Below are 22,630 nucleotides of genomic sequence, written 5' to 3' on the forward strand. Positions count from 1 at the left end.
AGAGAAACTGTGCTTTGTCACTTGAGGAGTGAGGGAAGTGCGACAAACCGGAGGTAGAGAGGGAGGTGTAGAGAAGCAGATATACATGTCATTTATAGAACCCACCCCCTCACCTCCGTCATATTGAAAGAACAGCAAGAGAACACTGTGCATGACACCTGGTATCATGCCAATACCACATTGAAGGTATGAGAGACTTTATCCACTCAGACAACCGTATTGAATGTATCCCCGAACTGATGTGGTAGACATGAGCCTGCAGACACACCTGGACACAGAAGAACTATAAGTAAAGTCTAACAGGTGTGAAGTGATGTCATGAAGAAGAGAAGTATGTGGGCGCACTAAACCTGATGTATGGATATTTAGAGAATGAAGATGTAAGTATGTATGCGAAGATGAAGAAACCATATACACTCAGGAGGTAAGTAACAAGAGATGCAGTAGATGTGTATACGCAGAAACGCAAGTTAGTTTAGAAAATGGAGAAGCTTGTAAAAGTAGGAAATATAACATGAGTAAAGCAGCCATGTTGAGAAAATGTATGTCGGCATTGTATAATAAGTGAAAAGCCTTGAGAGGAGAAAAAACCAAGGCTGCAGATCTGACAGGCGCTGGAATACATATTTGTGCAAGAACACAGGATATTTGCTTGGCTCAGAATCAAGTTTGCTGCAGGCTGCAGAATGAAGAAACTGCAAGGCACGAAAGGAGTCGAAGAGGATAAGCCATGTGCGCAAGACATATTTCCCTTCGATTAAGTAAAGGAGTGAATAATTGTGAGTGCCAATATTGAACAATCAAAAATGCAGAAAGCATAGGCAAGACGGAGCAACCAAGTCTCCAGAGGCCAAGGAGAGAAATAGCATCTAATATAATTGAATCAAATAGCACTAAATAAAATGACAGAATGGACGAATTCAAGGTCTCCTCACATGTGGTACAAGACCAGAAGACAAGGCCTATTCATAAAGCTCCAAACGAAGATAGCAATGTACCTTTACTCCCTTTAAAATTCAGAGGAAGAGAAAGGTCAGTTACAGAGAAGAAGCCTTGGCTGAAGGCCTAACTGATGAGAGATGGTAGGCTAATTAGCTAAGGAGGGCAGTTGTCTGACGTTGTTCCCTTGCACCTGGGTGTTGTTGCTTACATGCAGGTAACAAGCCGAATGTCCAAGGTTGGAAGGGAGTGCCAACCAATCATGAGGGCCTATGTAATTGTGGACAATATATTTTTGCAGAAGCCTATCTGCTGATGGTATTATGTCTTTATCAGTATTTTACATAGTTACAGGTTCTTCAAGGCGTGCCTCAGATAAGGGGCAGCCATAGATGATAGTTTATATAAACTATAGGTATATCCGTTCCCTTAACCAATCCCTACAACCAGTAGGTTTTTGTTTTTTGCCCCCGTAGCTGACTTATGTTGAGGTATACAACCTTTTGTGTAATTGAAATGCGATGAGAGTGTGTGAGCTACAATCTGTTTGTTTGCCAGGTTTCCCTACTTTAATGAACTGATAATAAAGTAGTATTTTTCTATATTCTTTGAGTTTGTCCGGTTATTTGGGCGTGAAATAATTTATTTGGCAATCCCAGTTGGCACTTGGAACACTGGAGCTGCTACTGCATATTTTGGTAGCGGTGTGGATGGTTCAGATCCAGACTCTCGGATTCTTGACGTCTTCAGCATTAGCCAGAAGACTGCAGAGTTTCTTGTGGAGAGCGTAGAAATCATGCATGTAAAACAAGACTGTCGACAGGGGCACCCGAAGGACTGAAGGCAAAATGGTTGATTGGGGAAGAGTCGATACCAAAGGGACCGAATTGAGCAACGGACATAAGTAGAACATCGAAAGTGTCAAATAAAAGGGGAGGGATTGTATTGTATGTGTAAATATATATAGTGGGGAAACGGTAATGGGATTTGTTTGAGAGAGCGATATACCTTGAATTCTTACTCTCAATGAGATAGAAGGGAACATATTACACTCCAAGTTGGGGTATTTTTAAGAGATTCCTGAGGCAAGGCTGATATGAAGGATGCGTTTCACACTCCAAAATGGGGTAGAATGGGATAAAATGGAGACGAGATACGTTTACTAGAGACAGTAAGGAAGATGATCATAGAAATTGTTGTGCACATTGGTTGGGGTTATGAATATGTTAATGAACATGTGATAATGTAGGCTGTAGTCTCAAAATATAGAATGGTAGTAATAATTTGACTGCTTATCAGACTCGTAAAAACAAGCAACTGGCACCAATCATAGGAGAGTAACAGTTAAGGGAAAATATAGCAAAAAAAGATTCTTAAATGGTCGATAATAAAACATCAGGACAGTGAAGACTGATAGAACTATAACAAAGAAGTAAATGAATATTATTGTGTAGGCTTGAAAATTGTTTGAAGAATTGTTTTGGGGAAATGGGTGGCGATTAATGGTGCTTCCCTGAATTGATTGATGTTATTCAATTAATTAAAGTAATATCAGAATAAAAGGTCTGGTAAATATTGATAGTTAAAAACGACTTGTCTTCATTGAAGACACTCCTCTACTACACCTTTGCAAAACATTACCAATGTAAATTCCTAAGATTAGGAAATGTCATGTTGATTGGCTAAGAGACACAACTGCTAAAATGTTCATGCCTTGGCCTCAAGAGGATTCCCTATCAAGAACAGTATTGCAACACATGACAACATACGTGCATGGTGTGGACACAGAGAAGAGGTTGCAAAAAGGTTGGCTATTTTCGAGCTATGGAAAATATATTAGAGCCAGAGGGAAGACACACCCAAGAAGAAGTGGATGCTTAATCAGCATGAAGGGGAGGATGCAGCGCTCTCAACTCTTCTTGATCCTTCTGAAGACAATAGTGCAACCCCTTAAAAACACACATTCTATCCTGTGAAGGAGTTAAACGCAGCAGGGGGGTATATTAATCCAAAATATGCACCCCCCGCTTATAGTAGTGAAGAAAGTACATAAGAAAGTAAGACCAAAGAAGGCGATTGTATGTCCAGATGTAGTAAATCTGTAGAGCGTATAGAGAGAAGGGACATACTGGTAGAGATAGAAGAAGAGACCAAGAGAAAAAAGGAGAGAAAGATAAAGCCAGTTAAGTGACAATTGTATATAATGAGTGGATGGGGGAAAACAATTACATTAGACAGAAAGGGTATTGAAGTTAAAGAGAAGAGAGGAAAAGGAATGAGAAAAGGCATACAAAGATGATAAGGAAAAAGAGAGAAAGTGAAAGGAAGCACAAAGGAGGTATGAAGAGCAGGTAAAACAGAAAAAAGATGGGGGAAAGAAGAAATGTGAGGAAATAGAAACAGTAATTAAAAGAAAGAAGGTTGCAGAGAAGGTGAGAGGAAGAAGAGAAGAAGGGAAGAGCAAAAGGAAATGAGAAGGAGCAGAGAACAAAGGAAGGAAAAAATAAATCACAATGTTAAAAGATGTGTTAAACCAGTTGAAGAACGAGAATGATGGGAGGAAGATGGAAGGTTGCAACAGCCCCACAGGGAGTTGCACAAGATACCTAGAGAACTGACATGGACCAATGAGCATGAGGCAAAAGGCATAGGGAAAAGGATCAGTCATTATATTGACCAATGAGGAAAAAAGATGGCTATGAGACCAGAGGGAGTATTAAATGATCTCCACCGAGAGAAACAAGAGGTAGATTGGATGACGTAATGATGCACAGGCATAGAATGCTGTCCCTAAGCAGACTAGATCTTGATAACGAGGAAAGGGATAACAGCCATACCAGTTGGGGTATAATGATGTCAGACGAACAAAGGGAAGAAAACGAGAGAGCGTGAGAAGAGGGCACATGCAGATTTTCAATAAATCCAGATGTAGGAAAAGGGGTAAAATGGTCAGATTCAGGATAAACAGAGGCAACAACATCAGAACTCTTTATCATATCCTGAACGACCACAAGGGTGGTTGCATAGTGTAGGAGAAACATCTCTGCCTTCTGTAAATAGATTGAGGTAATTGCCACTGCAAGGACGAGGGGAAGAAACTAGCCCCACCCAGAAGACAAGAAGCGTAGGTGGGTACGATTGCAGAAAGGGATTCACACAATTCCCGTTATGATAGAAAGGGGGAGGACGATCACAATATATACTGTGGCAGCAGATGGATAAAGATAATTTAAAATGCAAGTTACCTAGTTTGAATGCAGGAGCGGGTAAGTGGATTTATGAGTTTGAAAGAATGACAACAGGAATGACAGCAGTGGGCAATGTAAAGGGCCTACTAGCAGCTATCTTAGGGGAGAGAGCTGACCACTTTTGGAGAAGAGCAGGATATGCGAGTGTGACAGCATAAAAATTACACACAATGGAGCGCCATTTAATAATTGCAGAGCAGACGTATGGAGGGCACTCAGAGTATAGTATACTGATACGTTAGACATGGGCACAATTATGACACAGAAAACGGGTGAGAAAGAAGATCCTGTTGCCTATATTCAGGAGATTCAAGAACGTTGGCGTCTTGAGACGAAAGAACCATGGGATAAAACAGTAGCATTATTTTATCCTATTTTATGTTATGGACTGTCCGAGCCAGTTCAAAGGAAGATGAAAAACAGTTAGGGATGGAAGCGAAGCCATGGCCAGAAATACAGTTGATGATTGTACGTCATTGTCGATTGTTACAAAAGGAGAATAAGAAAAAAGTTGGGAATATGAAGCTTGAGGAAGCAAAGCTAGTTCAGAAGAAATTATTGAAATTTGCTATAGAAGTAACAGCAGGGACAAGCGGCGATGGAGTGTTTACACAAGAGTTACAGCCTACAGAGCCAACCAATGTAGAGTACCCCGTAGATCAGGGTGGGTACAATTTTTGGCCACATGGTAGAGGAAATGAACCCAGAGGATGCTGAGGAGTATTTCAGAACCCTCAAGGGGGAGGAGAATTTAATGGAGGATAGCCGCAGCAGAGCTGAAATTGTGGGAGAACAGGAAATATTGCCCGAACGTGCAGAGGTAGAGGGGGCATGCAGCAAGACGGGTGGGATGGGCTTTTTTCCACCGTATAGTACAGAACCACCAGTGTATTATGCCCAAGATCTCATGCAGTTTCAGACACATGCGCTGCAAATACAGCAAACACAACAGATTATGCTGCAACCCCAGTTGCCACAAGGCCAACCACAGCAGGCGCTTATGCAAACACAACAAATACAGACCCAACAGTATACTCCAACACAATAGGTGATGGTACCACAATGGAATGCGAATACAGGAGTCCCACAAACACCTACACCCAGGATAGGTAGTGTGACAGTGGTGGGAGGATATCCTTTTACGGCTACATGAATGATTGTATATCCACAATAGGAAAGCCCACAGAGCGGGAGGGAAAGTATCCAATGTCGGGCATCACCATGAATGCGCAGGGATTCTCTTGGGCTATGAGTTTTTTCCTTTTACTGATGAATTACCAATTTCAATAGGAGAACATGATGTGTCTATGCTACTATTGTAGTCTCAACAGATACAAGTTAATATATTAAGACAAAACTTGATGACAAATCTTAACATGACAATATCATTTGCTGAAAAGCGGATATTACGTTCAATTCCAGGGATACATTACATGAATTTAAGAGAATGTATACTAGTATTTACAGGCCAAAAAGTATTGCGAGAAGTTCTTTTAGACCCAGAAGTATTTTTGTATGGAGTCAATATTTTGTTCACATGGCTTCCTGGATTGATAGGTGAATTGCTGAGGATACCTGATGAATTTTTGTTTAGGCCACAAATACCTATGGATGATGAGGAAGGACAGGTTATTCCCATAGAACTATAGGCAGCCGTGGTAAGGGAGGAAAGGATGGTTGTTCATGGGATGCTCTTGATGAAGGATATAGACTAACAGACTTGACATAAGTCTTACTTATTGGATTAAAGTTGAAAATAGGGAAATACCACAGAGAATGGCATTGGTAAGAAAGAAATAACAATTTTTCCAGAAAGAGTTAGAAAAAGTGGCAAGCATGTTATGGACCAACAGTCCATATGAAGTGGGTCTATTGAGTGGAGCAGGAGCAGTTAAAATTGAGCTTAAGCCAGGAATAATATTTCCATGAGCAAAACAGTACCCCATGTTCATAGAAGCAGATGAAGGTATATTTGAAACCATTTCCACTTTAGTACAGTAGGGGAACTGGTACCATAGGATTCCACATGTAACACAGCTGTGTACTTTGTAAAGAAATCAATGGGCGGTTGTGGAGATTTATTCAGGATCTACACCCCTAAAGAATATTGTTGAGGCAGAGTTTCCTCTGGTTCCAAGCCAAGCTACAATATTATGTAACATCCAAGTTACAGCTAAATATTTTACAGTATCAGATTTAAAAAATGCTTTCTTTTCAATTCCTCTTCATGAGGAATCCCAATATTTGACTTCCTTTCCTTATAGAAATCAGCAGTGGAAACATACAAGATTACCAAAGGGGTACTGTGAGTCCCCATCGATCTTTAATAGGGTCCTTCAGATGGACCTAGACAACATACAACTTGAGAGCACAAGAATTCAGTACGCAGATGACATATTAGTGTGCAGTGAAAGAAAAGAAAAATGCAGAAAATATTCAGTCCAGTTAATGACAGTATTGGCAGGAAAAGGATATAAAGTGGATAAAGAGAAACTATAGTAGTGCCAGGAAGAGGTTCTATATATAGGGCAGTTTATCTATCAAGAGTGGAGAAAGGTGACACCTGAGAGAGCAGAAGCGATTATGAAAATGTAAGACCTATGATAGTGAGGGAAAGGCAGACATTTTGAGGCATATGTAATTATTGTAGGGCCTGGGGTTTTGATTACAGTACATTTATTAGACCACTTTTGAAAGGACTTAAAGAAGCACAAATAGGCAAAGACGACCTAACATGGACAGATGAGATGACAGAAGGATTTCAAGAGTTAAAAAGAGTGATTTGTACAGCCCGTGTGTTAGGGATTCCAGATTATATTCTCACATTCAAATGGAGTGGTAATGACAGCAGTCCTTACGCAGAAGACAACATTAGGACATGGACATGCACCAATGGCTTATTACAGTGGGATTTTAGACCCAGTAATGAGAGGGCATTATCCCTGCGAAAAAAAGGCATTATCTGCTGCTGCTTTCACAAGCATTGCTTATTCGCCTTTTTGGAGAAACCTAAAATCACGGTGACTACACAAAGAGCGTCGGGATATGAAGTGATAATTTCAAACCCAGCAAACAAAATTGTTAGATGTGGAGTAGTGAACCCAGCCACATTTGTAGCAGAACTAGTAGAGCAGGAGGATTATGCACATGATTGCACAACCTATACTGAGTTTTATGACGATGTTCCCCACGTTAAAGAAAACGCTGTAGAAGAGGGGAAATCCTATTCATTGATGGGTCTTCGAAAATTGATCAGACGATAGGAGAAAGGCATACGTGATCGACAATAGTGATGTTAAAAAAGAATGGTGAATTTGAAGTAGTGACAAGTGCAAGATTGCATTCACATTGTTCAGCACAGGCTGCAGAATTAGTGGTGCTTATCGCCTCACTTCAGAGATATGAAGATGAGGAAATGACAGTGTACTCTGACTCTGCCTATGTGATAGCATCCGTACACGCAGGGTTGTGTTCCCAATGGCATTGGGCCTGACAAATAGTTGGGCAGTATCCCTTAAATGATGCAGTAATGGTGTTACCTCCACAGTTAAGTGTCTGGCCAATCTAGAGCCTAGCGTGTTTACCCCCAGCACAGAGCTGGGAGTAAACATGCTGGAAAAATGTCAATTTTTGGTGCAATTACCACTGGCTGTATTACCACACGGTAATTGCGCTGAAAATTCCCCATTGGTTCCAATGGGGAATGGGGACTAACAGTTAGTGCCCAATACGTGATCCGGTGGGATTCAACCCAACTCATGATCAGGCCCATTGAAGCGAAAAAAAAGCAGCATATTTTCCCAATTTTTCTAATTTTGAAGTAGCACGCGTTAAGCAAATGTTGGAACTATGTAAGATGATGAAGGAAGGCTTTAATATGTTGTCCATTGTACAGTTAATTGGGCTGCAGGGTCAAGCTCAACAAGAAGAACAGGATTTATGGAAAAGACAGGGGAGTTCTTTATCCCCCACTAAGGCTATATGGAGACAAGAGAGTACTGGACAGCCAGTTATGGCTCTAGCACTATTGAGAGTTGCGCTGGATCAGCTTAACTATCCTGCGCATACAACAAAAGAGAATCTTGCTGCCATTATCGCAGAAGACTGGCTTTCGCCAAATGTATTAGGATACGTTGCATAGTTTATTGTGGATTGCATTGTCTGTCAGAGATTCACGCATGGCATACCTTGCGAACAGTGAAAGTAGAAACACCCCACCCAAATGGTCCCTTTCAGCATCTCATATAGATTATGTGGATATGTCGTAAACATGCAATGGCTACAGATATCTGTTAGTAGTAGGGTGTCCCTTTTCCCAATGGATTGAGGCAGGTCCATGCATTCACCTCGATGCCACATCTGCAGCCAAATTTCTCCTACACAAGGAGTTTCCTAGATGGGGTGTATGTGAAGTCCTACAGTCTTATAATGGGCTGCATTTTGTAAATGAGAGGTTTGAACAAATCACTGTTCTATTAGGCATAAACATACATTTTCATCTGCTTATCACCCACAGGCAAATGGCATTTGTGAGCATTTAAATTGACTCCTTATAGAGATGATAGCCAAGATAAAGATGACTTTGCCTACACCTTACCTTATTTCTAATGAGAAACCAGCTTGGCTCAGATTACCGCCTGACCCCTGACGAGTTGGTGACTGCACACCCCATGAGAGTACCCTTTGCTCCTCCCACTCGAATAGAAATGGATGTCCATAGTGTAGCAAAACATTAGGGGATGAGATGCATGATTATTTGACAAATATAACCGCTAGTGTTTCTTTTATTTCCCAACAGATCAAAAATCAGAGGGAGTGTCGAAGAAGATTGAAGAAGACAGCAGACAAACAATCAACCCATGCAAACTGTTAAAGCCACCTAGTTTGTGTCCACGGGAGCAAGTGCTTATCAAGTGTTTTTTCTGCACTTGGAATAAGCCCCCTTTTGAAGAACCATATCTATTGGAGCAGGTCAACCCCACTGCTGTGAAGATCCACAGAATACGAGCTTGGCAGCATCTCAATGACGTAAAGCTTTACAAGTGAGAGACCCTTAGCCGTCTGGGACCCGTTGACAGTGAAGCAAGAGAAGAAGTTCCACAAATGCATTCTAGATCGGCTACCAAGAACAGATGAAATAAAAACAATTCAAACTTTTCGATCATTTCCAAGTTTAAAGGGAAACAAATAAACTGTTCAGTGTTCACAGAACTAATCCTGTTAGGTAAAAGAGACAATAGGCCTATTTACGGGTCCGGCCGTAACCCTGCCAGTGCTACTGTTGGGTTACCACTAGACCCGTAAAAAATTAGCAGCACCTGACTTGCCAGTGCCACTGGGAGATTCCAAGTCTGGTGGCCGGGAAGTCAGGTGCTGGTAGTTTTGTTAATCCCCAACACAGAAGCACTGGCACCGTTGTTAACAGTGCCGGTGCTTCTGTAATGGCTGTGCCTACTGATCAGGGGGATATCTTCTCATCAAGCTTTCTGGCATCTGTGAATTCATTTTGAGGCAAGGAGCAGGGACAAAAGAACAGGTGCCTGTGTGTTTCTCACAGCAGTATATATTAGAGGTTATAAGACACTTCTGAAAAAACACACACCAGCATTTAGCCTTCAACCTGCTTATATAGGCTTTTTTGGATGATGCAACATCCTCATGAAAGTTACTACTTTGTTAGAGCATATATTTAATAGGTCCTTTTAGCCAGAGAAAAACCCTCCCTTCCCTATGATTGGATGATTTATCTGCTGCTCACCAAGCCACATTAGTCATACTTGACATCAACACATTATGCCTTCTCATCATGAGTCTTGTCTGCTTTTTCTGCCAAGTTCCAACCTCCCAAACACAATTATCTCACTCCAAGATGCTGCCAAAGACTTCCTACTGTATCAACATGAGTCATATTTTCCACACCGGTCTTTAGAAGTGGACACCATTTTGTTCTTGGGCATCCATTTTGAAATGTATCCCAGTCTGCCACTGTGCTACCTACAGGGAGCCATTAATTAATTATTTAAAAATGTCTCACTTTATGTAATATATTTTTACAAATTCATGATATATGTGTGATATTTAAAGCACCCTTCACTTCCTGGGTCATTTTAACCCAAATATGCAATGCGTAACTGTGCACTTTTTACCTTAAAAAATGGAACCACTGATCTGCCTATCATGTTATTTGTTCTCAGTTGGGGGGTGGGGTCAACACCCCTATACACTACCGTGACCGATGTGCCCGGCAGGGTCAGAGCTGTCAGGCACATCAGCTCCGGCAGGCAAACCCATAGTTTGCCGGTATGGAAACAAGGTCACCGGCACCCTTATTTCTGGACCGGCAAACTTGGCAGGAGGCCCAATGTTTTGAAGAAATAAAAAGAAGAACGCACACAACACTTTATGCTGCCTATAACATTGCACACATTCCTGTATACTGTTTTCACTTATATACTTCGATCCTACCCAGCTCTAGTGAGAAGACATTTTAATATTGTTACCTTTCTTGGAAATCCTACGCCAGCCCCCATTATTCGCAAGATCATCACTGCAATACTAATACAATTTTTGTTACAAAAAAGTCTGGTTGTTATTAAGAATAACAAGAACAAAACACTGATTAAAAGAGAATGGGGATCTTCCAATTCATAAGATACACATTGCTAGCAAGAAGACTGATGAATACGCATAATGCAGTATGACGCATTCATTCTTTTGCAATATTTTGTGTAGCCACATTTTGTACAATGTGTAGTGTTTACTTCCTTATTATTGTAGCATTTCGTCAAATGATGCTTTACAATATAGTGAAGTGTCTAACAATGAGACAGTTGTTTCTATCCCTAACAAAAGCACAAGTGATATTTTCCGTGATATTTCCAACAAATTAACAAACTTAAGATGGATGCTGGAGAAGATTATCAGGATATAAATACATGCCCTGATAATTCAGCCCATTTAAAAAATAACATGGGGTATCAGCACGTGAGTGAGTTGGGGAGAAGAACGTTAGATGAGTGCTGCTATGTATGTTCTCTCATCCCTTATGCCATGAGAACAGCCAGAACATGTATAGCACGAGATATACCTAGAGATCAAGTTCCTCAGCCATCTAGCAGCATGCATGACAAGAGGAAAATTTAAAGGGAAATGGGCAACCCGGGGATGGATGTAAAAGATAACATTCCCATATGAAGATGCTTACAGAAAAACACAGAAGATGATAAATTGGAAGAGAAGAACGCTCCTGTACCCATATAGTGGTCTGAGTTGAGATGAGGATTGTTGAACAAAATGACAGGATTGTTCAGACACATGGGAAACGCCAGGATTGCCAGGATGCTGGGAGAGACCTCAGCTATCGGTATATGAAGAATTAGCCACAAGTACAGAATGGGAAGAAGGAATGATGGGATGCAGTGGACACTTGTTGATGACGGCACCTGTAAAGATAGTGCAAGTAGTAAATGATGGATGCCTTAAGGAATGGGCCAAGTATTCAAAGTTACTAACATGGGTTGAAGAAGAAGACGGACTGGCATCCATATTGCCAATGAAAAATGTGACACTGCGCTTCAGAAACAGAGGTCTGATCAAAGTTGTAGAAAATAAGGATGCAGGCAAATAATTGATTTTCCAGGAATGAAAGGAGGAACTGCTGTGTTGATGGACCACTATTGGGCCTGTGGATCCAAAGCTTACATGAAGCTAGCTATAAATTGGGGAGGAATATGTTCTCTAGTGATAATACATGATCTTGTGTTGGTGGTCCTCCAAAGTGATCTCCACATTGCCGAATTTCCAAAAATGGTTGCACAAAGGAAGAAGAGATCCCTTAACCTCACCCGACAGTAGAGAGGGAACTATTTTTCTGCAAAATCAATAGAGGCTTATTACGAGATTCCAGATGAGCAGAAATTGTTTCATACGACAGCAGTGAAATTTACTGCTATATTCATGCCAGGAAATCAGGCTGCAGCAAATGCCAAGTGAATACCAATCACCAGGAACTTCTACAAATGAGTAATACAGCAATAAAAGGATTGAATGCGATTAAAAAAGAATTGAGGGCCTTCAGACTCATGACCCTCCAGAACAGGTACATCCGAGAATTAATTACAGCAATGGAAGCAGGCGTTGTGCCAAGATCGGGTCTTCTTGCTGTATATACACACCTGCCCAAAATGTAAAAAATGGAACCCTGACAGAAGCAATAACTATGTCAATTCTGCATATGAAAATGGAAGAAGAAGTAGATTAGATTGAAGATGAAGATTGGTTTTCATCTCTGTTCTTGTGGGTTCCAACCTGGTTGGCAAATGCCTTCAAAATGTTGGGAGCAATGCTAGTGTTAGTGTTTTGCTGGGATTGTGTCTTATAAGAATAAACATAGGACAATTTGATCAGACAGCGAATAAAGCTATTGGGATGAAGATAATGATCAATGTGAATGCTGTGGCTAATGAGCACACACAGACTTGAAACACCACCCGTGAGCACCTGAAATGAAGCCCTATGGTACACCCAGGAACAGAGTTTCAGTATCCGAAGGACCATGAGAACTATGTGGGACGCTGGGTGTTTTTTCAATGACTGGGGAATGCTGCTATATGACCTGAAGTGTGAATGAACACATAATAAATGCAAGTGACCTGAGAGGTTGACAAAGATATGGATTCTGAAGAAACCACAGTGTGAAAAAAAGGGCAGAAAATTGAGGAGGTAGTCAAGCCCTCGACCAGAGTGGAGAATATAGAGAAGCAGATGTACACGTCATTTATAGAGCCCCCCCTCACCTCCATTATATAGGAAGAACAGCAAGAGAACACTGTGCATGACACTGGTATCATCCAAATACAACATTGAAGGTATGAGAGACGTTATGCACTCACACAACCGTATCGAATTTATCCCCAAACTGATGCAGTAGACATGAGCCTACAGAGAGCACTGCAAATTGAAGAACTATAAGTAAAGTTTGACAGGTGTGAAGTGATGTCATGAAGAAGAGAAGATATGTGGGCAAACTAAATCTGATGTATGGATATCTGGAGAATGAAGGTCTGACTAAAGTGACAAAGTAAATATAAATGCAAAGATGAAGAAAACCATAAACACTTAGATGATAAGTAAAAAGAGATAGAGTAGATGTACATACACATAAACCCAAGGTAGATAAGACAATGTAGAAGCATGTTAAAGTAGGAAATATAACGCGAGTAAAGCAGCAATGTTGAGAAAATGGATGTCGGCATTGTATAATAGTAAGTGAGAAGCCTAGAGAGGAGAAAAGCCAAGGCTGCATGGCTGACAGGCTCTGTAATACACACTGGTGCAGGGACAAATATTCAAGGATACCATAACAAGAATCAACTGCAAGGCACGAAAGGAGTTGAAGAGGATAAGCCATGTACGTAAGGCATATTTCTCATAGATTAAAGTAAAGGAGTGAATAATTGTCAGTGCCAAATATTGAACAATCAAAGATGCAGAAAGTCCATGCAAGACGGAGCAACCACGTCTCCAGAGACCTAATATAATTGAATCAAATTGCACTGAATAAAAGTACAGAATGGACATAATCATAGTCTCCTCACACGTGGTACAAGACCAGAAGACCAGGCCTATTCAAAAAGCCCCAGAAGATAGCAATGTGCCTTCACTCCCTTTAAAGTTCTCAGGAAGAGAATAGTCAGCAAGGTCATCTTCAGAGAAGAAGCCTTAGCTGTGGGCCTAACTGATGAGAGATGGTAGGCCTATTAGCTAAGGAGGGCAGTTGTCTGATGTTTTCCATTGCACATGGGTTTTGTTGCTTACGTGCTGCTAACAAGCTGAATGCCCAAGGTTGGAAAAGAGTGCCAAGCAATCATGAGGGCCTTTGTCATGGTGGACCATACATTGTTGCAGAAGCCTATCCGCTGATGGTATTATGTTATTATCAGCATTTTACGTAGTTAGAGGTTGTTCAAGATGTGCCTACGAGATAAGGGGCAATCAATGATGATTCTAACACTTATATAAGCTATAGGTATATACGTTCCCTTAAAGCAATCTCTCCACCCGGTAAGTTTTTATTGTTTGCCACATAGGATGAAGTCATAGCTGTTGTATGTTGAGGTATAACATCTTTAGTGTCATTGAAATGCGTGTGTGAGCTAGAATCTGTTCGTCAGGTATCCCTACTTTATTGAACTGATAATAAAGTAGTATTTTGCCATATTCGTTGAGTCTGTCTGGTTATTTGGGCGCAAGAACATTTATTTGGTAATTCCATTTGCGACTTGAAACGCTCCAGGTGCTAATGCACAGAGGCGCTCATAAGAAGAATGCAGCATAGCATGCACAAAGCCAATGGAAACCTGACCCATGATCACATGGACAGGCAGAGGATGGGGTAGATTAGTGTTTAAAGATAACCCCTAGTTCTTATCTATATATTTTACATATTATTGTAGAAAGGTTTGGCTGGGATGAGAGAAACAGAAGCGTATGTATGTGTGTCTATTTTCTCAGTTATTTAACCCCAGTGGTATAATAGGGTCAAACAAGGAGGCTGGAAGTGCATAGAGGAATCCACAGACTGCCCCCATAGTATTGAACACCATGGAGGCCATAGATTACTACCTTAGGGGTCTACAGAAGGCTGCGGTAGTGCATAGTGCTATGTTTGGGGACAACGCCCTCTTGTTAAACATGTATTTTTGATAGTCCTTTATGAAAATGTTATAAAGAAACATATAAAATATAAAAGAAAAAATAAGCATGTGCACCTTCACAAAAGACAACTGGAGTGTTAAGGTGCATCCAGGATCACAGAATTAGTCAGAATAATACTCAATGATCAAGGACTAAAGTGCACGTCAAAACCCAGCTTTATTCAAACAACAAATCCAAACAAAGAAACCATACAAGCATTTCATCTCCTAGCTCTCACTTTTCCAATGATTGCAAGCAAGTTATGTATAATAATTACATCATCAATATCATCACATCACACTTTTACAAAAACCTATGGGGAAATGGGGTTGGTTAATGGCTTATACTATATATATAGGATGTATATGGGTCAGTCACTCTATTGATGGATACCTATCTGATGGCCCCACCTGGACCCTTCCTATTACAGATACTATTTCTAATACATCATTATAAAGACAGTTAATTGGTTGGTCGCATCCATTATAGGTGTTGTGGCACAGGGATTTCTTATTGGTTGGCATCTAGCTTACCAACCTTCGACACTTTGACATGGCATCAAGATATGAGTGAGGCACAAGTGGGGGAAGAGACTTCCATGGTCTTTCATATTTTCAATTAAAGAATACTCCTAATAATCCTGAGGTGATGAGGCCTTCCCTATCATTTGAATTTGGCCTTGTGGGCCATCTTGTGTCTGTGTGCATACTGAGGGAGTTCTGCATGTGTCCTGTGTTTGGCTCATAAAGAATAGCCAGTGTTTCTTGTATCTAAGTTACGTGCATGGGTACCTTATTTGAGAGTGAATGTTCTTCTATTTAATAAGGTTTTAGCTAATTCTAATGTGCATGTTGTGTTTGTTCTTTATGGCCACTTATGGTGCTAGTCAGTTACTTTATGCAAAGTCTTTTGGCTTGCTGATGTCGTGCACTAGGACATCAATGGTTGTCTGTGCTCTTATTAAAATTGATTAACTGGGGAGTCTACCGCTTCTCGTCCTAGGGAACTGTTATATCGTGCCTGCATTCAGTTAATCCATTACTCCCTTCCTAGTTTCTGACCTTGGCTCTAATCGTGAGCTACTACTTAGGCCTTACATGAGTTTCTAGAGTACATGTCTGTTTGTAAATTCAACATCTGGAGTTCTGAGGCATTGGTAATTCTGAGACCTGCTGCAGCCTCTTCGCCATATTGTGTACTGAATCTCTTACATGTTAATGGTTTTAGGGGCTACATATATACGTGTGTATGTTCTTTGTGCTTACGCGCAAGTATTCTTCCTGTCTGCATGGATATGTCCATCATGTCCCTATGTGGGAATATTCTTCATGTCTATGTGCTCTTCATGTCTATATGTACTTGTTTCAGCTACGTGTACTTTGTTTGTATCTGCATAGTCATCTAATTATTCTCTATTAATATTATATATATATAGTAGCAACTACCTGTTACCCCACTTGTCACACAATCTATTCTATTCATAACAACAACTTCATGGTCTTAGTTCCATCTTTCACAACTAGAATCTTGGAGCGGTAGGGCTGTCTCAGCTGGTATCGTTTATCACCTGGATGCTACTGGGCAGGGATAGGAAGCTGTAATTGTATACTCATCTGTGTAGGTGTGGTGGCTATTACCTGCATATTTATCTACCCCATTACAGTAGTTCATTGGGCTTATGGGTGAGCAGATGTGAATGATGAGAAACGTTTTACTACAAAGACAATATTGACCTTTTGACACAGACACTACTAATTATAATAGTATTCATAAAGCACTACCTAACACCACACACCAGACTCCCTGGTAGACCCATTGCTGTACATTTCTGTGGGTAGCAAGGATCACAGGGGCCCCGCACCAAATGTTTAAGTGGGGAATGGTCTTATACTGTTATGCCACTGGAAGCACAATAGGGTTGTAATAACAATGAGGCATTACAGCCCGGGTGGAGGGAGCAGGCAGTAACAGCCAAGCAAAGATGAGGCTTTCCGACTAATACAGGATAATAATGCCTAGAATTCACTCAGAAATCTTGAACCTGATTGGCTGAGCCCATCCACATTTTGAGACAAGGGTGCTAATGTGCTATGAATACCCCAGCACTGTGGTACTCAGACTGTCACCATCAGAAGAAGGAAAGGCTGAGTGGACTCTAGCTCAAGTGGGCTCAGCGCAGCATCTTTCAGGTTCTACACAGAGATGCATAGATATCAGCAGCAAACACCAAACCCACCAAGCTATGTTACTTTCACTGTGCAAATGGCACAGTATCTGGCTACATAACACCCACCGACCGAATAACACATTAAAATGAAACAATCAAGAGAAAGCCATCTTTGGAACATACATGCTTGAATGATGTGTGAGGAGCAGCACTTGCACCAGTTTCCTCCAGGTATTCATCCCAGTTGAAGTCAGCCTCTTCAGTGCTCGAACCATCCTCTGTCAAAAAAATCAGGATGAAAGACTAGCGTGAAATAGAGGCCAATACATTAGCAGCATGCACATTGAATTCATTCAAAAACCCATGAATCTTTTATAACGCGCGTAATAGCGGAGGCCAGTCTCTAAGCGTGAGACCGGGATTCAGTCCTGTGTTGCTCTGCATTGGCTCGCTTCCAAAACAAACCCCCTGAGCTATCCTCCCGGCCAGAGACATCTTTATGGGAGGGCAAAAGGGGCACTTGCCCAGGCCCCCACCTTGGAGGGGGCCCCAAGAAGGAGCCTTATTAAAGTAAGTCAGTTTCCCTAAGTCAACAAAATAAAGTATTACACCTCAGGATTTTCTATGGTGTGGTGCTAAGGCTAAAACTATTTTCTGTCTGTTGTTAACAAGAACATTTATTTCTGATCTTTTCATCAGGTAATGCTATGTTCACTATGGTATACATAGTTTGCATGGCACAAAACCTGTAGATTTCTCACCTTTCTGTGGGGATAATATTGATCAAGTGTAATAGCCAAAGTTGAAATACATATTGATAAATGTGAGTGCCCCAATGGTTCAGGGGATAGCTCAGTGTGTTAGGCACTCATTGCAGAGATATGTGTTCATATGCAAGATTACAATACCAAATTCCAGGAAGGCTGACTCAGTGTTTCGAATGTATAAAGTTGTTACGCCTGCATGTATATGTACTTTGTTTTATAGCACTCCAGGTGTTATCATCACCAATGTACCTGCACCAGATAGCGCTTGCTATAGAAACTAACATAGCGTCAGTATGATGAAGGTCTAGAAATGGGTTTGTTTAGATGGGGAGTTGTAAAACCTAGCAGGCAACGTCAATGATCACAATAAAGTGTTAGAGATGTCTATGTATCCAAATTCCAGACTGTGTAACCAAAGCCAGCAGGCTTTGCCAGCAGCCGATGCAGTGATCCTGGACAAATCTTATATCACTGACAGTGCTGTACTGCCTTCTATAAAAAGGTTTGCTTCTCACATATTGGTGGCATTGTTTGGCCTGATCGTTCCTATCATGCAGGCCATTTGAGTGGAAGGAGTTCTAAACAGAAGAGAGCAGACCAGATATTGCAGGCTTCTTGCAAGCATAATTTAAGGTATGCTTATGTGACAACAAAACAGTTTGCTTTTGTGTACAATCCAAATGTTTTCCTGCACGTTTTTAAATACCATTGCACAAGCCTGTGTTTGGGGGTGTATTTAAAGCTTTTAAATACAAAAGAGAAACCTATCTGAAATCTTTCAAGATCACATCCATTAGTATTCTGGTATTTATATACTTCCCTTGATGATGGAGAAAATGAGCTAGAATCATTCCCATTTTGCATAATAGATTTCTATAACGTTTTGTTTTTTAAAATGTTTATATTGGGTTATGTGATTTTCATATTTTCCAAGTCAGTTCTGTAAAATGGAATCATTTTAGTTCAGGGTAAAAACTAGAAAAGAAATTGGTAAAGAGCAGAAATTGCAGAGTGGGTATGAATCCCAGCTTCACCTCTCAATCAATGTGTGATCCTGGATATCTCAGTTAATCTTGTATTTCCTCACCTGTCAAAATTGCAAATCCCTAAACCTTTCAAAATCGTCATCCCCTCAGAGTGATTTCGTTCTCAGGGTATGATCTTTAAAAAAGACTCATTCATGGTTTCACTGGCTATGTATAGTGTTGCTTCCTCTATAATGATAGTGAGCATTGATATATTACACACCACAGACACCTGTTTCTTTGCTCTCGAATGGCAACACTGCTTGAAAACCATGTCCCACTTCTCATCTCAGTCTGTTTGGATACAGACACCTTCCTGGTATCTTGAAATCGTCATCCACTATATGTCATCCACTCTCTGTGCTATGGTATGTGTAGTTATATCGTTGCTTCTCATTGGACGTCGGGATCCATGCTTGAGCACTTTTGCTGTTTCTGAGGCAGCTAATCTGAGTCTTTTGACTATTCCGGGTTATGTGTACCTTTGTCATAGAATCTGTGTCCTGTAGTTATACTATGTTCAGAATACCTTCCACGTGGCTGCTATTGATGAAATATTTGCTGTACCTATGCTTGAAAACAAGTACCCTTGTCGTAGAATACTAATGTTGCCCTTGAAATGCTACTTGTTTATCACTCTGATTACAACACGAATGAAGAGTGTAAGGTATCTGAAAGGGAGTTTAGCATGCTTATTTTGATCTCTGCGAGGCAGCGTATCAAGCTATGGGTTGTTATCGTGACACGGGGTGCGGCGCACTAGATATTCTATATTCCTTAATTCCTTTGGTTTGCTGGAGGGGGACCCCAGAGGTGTCCGTGGCCCGGACCCACAAAGTGCTTAAGATGGCTCTGCTCTCGGCATGTAATGATAGTACTGGATAGTCTTCTCAGGGAAACACCTTATTGTAAATGACACCATTAGCACCGCACTGTCTGACAGACTGCCACTCAGATATCCTCAATGACATTGCGTTTTGAAATGTCACACAATGTGACAGTGGCTGTGCACTCCTGCAGCCACTGAAATCTATAGAGAGTCTCACCAGGTCCATCTAGGGCCCTCATTTACCCATCCGTGGAGCGTGGAAGAAAAAAGTGGGAGTAGGATTGTTGTGTTTTTTCTGCAGCATCTGCCAGCGCTCCGGTGGCAGCGGTATATCATGTGGTGCAGATTCACAGGGGGGTATCGAGACGCACCATTGCGAGAACTGAAAAACAGGGAAACCTGGTGATTCTGCTGAAGATGCGAACCTTCATGATGGTGCGCTCTGACTTTGCACTGCAAAAATACACTTCAAACAGTTCCCATCATGGTTTGTGTCGGCAGTGGCAAGTCACTTTTCAACAGTGTAAATTCACTTTGAACCGTGCTAAAAACTACATGAATCGGGCCCTCAGTGTCACATCTGCCCCGCCCACCTCCTACACTGTGAAAATGTTGGACCCATAAATCTCTTTTTATATAACTAGTTTGATGTATGGGGTAGGGAGATGCATCAATGATAACTACTACTTTGCATGTCTTCTCACTCCAGCATACTACTCTGCAGAGAGGAACCATACATTGCCTGTGTCCATGTGCAAACCCTCAGGAAGAAAGTGAAGCGCTACGTCTTCCTGAGAGTTTCTCCACGCTCATGAACATTCCCAAATCCGCTTCCAGGGAGTGTGGATCGCCACGGAAATGCCATGTGAAGGGCCCGAAACGTGCGTTTGGCATAGTTAGACTCTAGGAGTTGGATTAGCCTCTAGCAGCAGAATGCAGCAAATTGCCTACCACCAAGTACATCTGCTAATGCCCCTGTCTTTTCCAGAACTAGATCTCCAGCTTTCTCTTAGTTCTAATAGTATGAATGTCCCTATGCTTTGTCTCACACATCACTTATTTGTGGCCCCTGATACTCCTGTTGGTGGCAATTCAAACCACTTGTCTGCCCCTGATCCTGTTCCTGAATTGTCTCATCTCAAGACCCTTTCTTTGAAGAATTGAAATGTCTCCGTCAAGTGCATCCACTTTCTTCTGTACTCTATGAACTTTGGTGATCTAGCTCCTCGCTTGACTATTCTCAGGATTTCCAGTGCAGAGCACCACCATAAGGAACTTTAGCTCATATCTGGATCATTGTGTTAATGAACATGTGGTCTCTGCAGAGTAAAGTACTACAGGTGAGGCAGATCAATGATATGTGCCAGGATCATACATGTGTTTTTAGTTGGTTTTTTCAGTTTATAGAGGTGATGTTTCTCACCAAACGTGAGATAAAAACTGACGGTACAGCTAGTGTATGGGCTTAACACCTTTTTTTCTCAGATTTGAGGAGCCAATGTCATGCCTCGCCACTCATGGGCCTTGTGGTCCTCCTGGAAACTCCGGTCCTGGGTCGCAGGCACCATTTTTACTCCCAAATTGGCACTCAGCCTTCCCGTGATGAAGCGGGATGAGCGTTCTAGTCTTGGATCTTCCTCGCCAGCTCAGAAGCCCAGGATCCTTAATTGCAGAATCTGAGCGCAGAAATTGTGTCTCAACGCTGGTTCTATGGTGTCCAGCTAAGCACTCGGTAACGCTCGTGTTGCCTTCCTTGCCTTGCCTTTTCTCGCCCTCCCTGCCTCCCTACCCCTGGCCTTCCTATTCTCTTGCTTAGGGTCCTGGTTCCTCCTTATCATCCTGCCTGAATTCTGCTCACGAGTGATATTCTATGGAGCCTTGTTCTCGTTTACTGCCTTGTTGCCAGGATCACCACCTCAGCTAACCTTTCATCTGAATTTACTCACGGATAACATCACACAGGTTTTTTCCTTCCTTGGATGGTTTTTCCTGCAGCTTGGCAATTCCCCCAGGGGCTACCCGGCCTGAGCTCCGCTACCAAGAAGGGTGGCATTTGGGGAGGCTTGCCCTTTTCTCCACAGGACCTGCACTAAACAAAAACCTCACAAGGGAAAAAAGCATGGAAAGTCATTGCGTTGGAAAACACAGGTGAGCCCTTCCAGCGAAAGCACTAATGCTGATAGCCATTTAGATTGACCAGCGGCATATTCTCTGTGGTGTCTATATTATTGTCACATTAAGGTAATTTACATCAGTCATTTCAGCCTACAAAAGCAACTTTCAGAAAGGTAATGGGATAATTAGCCTATTAAGCAGCTTCTGGTGCAATATAACTGCGTTGTTCAAGTGTGCCTTTGCAGCCAATTGATTTATTCCAGGAGAGCATTGGGCAAAGCAACTGCGATCAGGAGTTTGCTCTTCTGGGTCATGTCACCACTATTACATATTAACACATCTAACACTCATTAGGCTGAGATTTGAATCATTTGAAGTCACAGAAATTCACTTTCTCACGTTTGAACATCTTCTCATCTTCTATTGTTGACTGCTGTCTGTAAGTAACAACACACAGGTGAATTCCGTAGATATGCCTGTGGTATAGGTTGTTATTTATTTGCAATGTCAGGAGTAGGGGACTGTCATTTTTTTTTGTTTTTAAGAAAAGGTAAGGATTAGTAGTAGCATGTTGAATGTATTGGGATGAAGTTAACAACATTCTATAACATCAAAGTTCTAATGTCAAAAGTGTATCAACAGTGGAAATAGGTCTACCTGTAGTAAGGCCAAAACAGTTGGCTTTTCCAATCTGGTTACATAGTGCCTTGACCTGTTCATCACAATATTGTCATAGCTCTCCACACTGCCTAGCCACACTATTACCGACCACTGAGGTCGCTGGATAAGAAAAGGCCAAGATCCAGCCTCTTCTCATCGACCTTTAACACCCTGTATTCTATCCT

At 41.5% G+C, this 22,630-nt stretch overlaps 1 protein-coding gene across 2 annotated transcripts in view; it reads right to left on the bottom strand.

Moving 5' to 3' along the window:
• Nucleotides 1-22,630, bottom strand: part of SFMBT2 (Scm like with four mbt domains 2) — a 957,919-nt gene that overhangs the window by 747,842 nt on the left and 187,447 nt on the right. For both annotated transcript variants that reach the window (XM_069629673.1, XM_069629672.1), the window contains exon 3: nt 17,233-17,327. In XM_069629673.1, coding sequence (XP_069485774.1) covers nt 17,233-17,327 — 95 coding nt within the window. The remainder of the gene's footprint in view (nt 1-17,232; nt 17,328-22,630) is intronic.

The sequence above is a fragment of the Ambystoma mexicanum genome, chromosome 12, assembly GCF_040938575.1.
Source record: "Ambystoma mexicanum isolate Mex_15411 chromosome 12, UKY_AmexF1_1, whole genome shotgun sequence".
NCBI lineage: Eukaryota > Metazoa > Chordata > Amphibia > Caudata > Ambystomatidae > Ambystoma > Ambystoma mexicanum.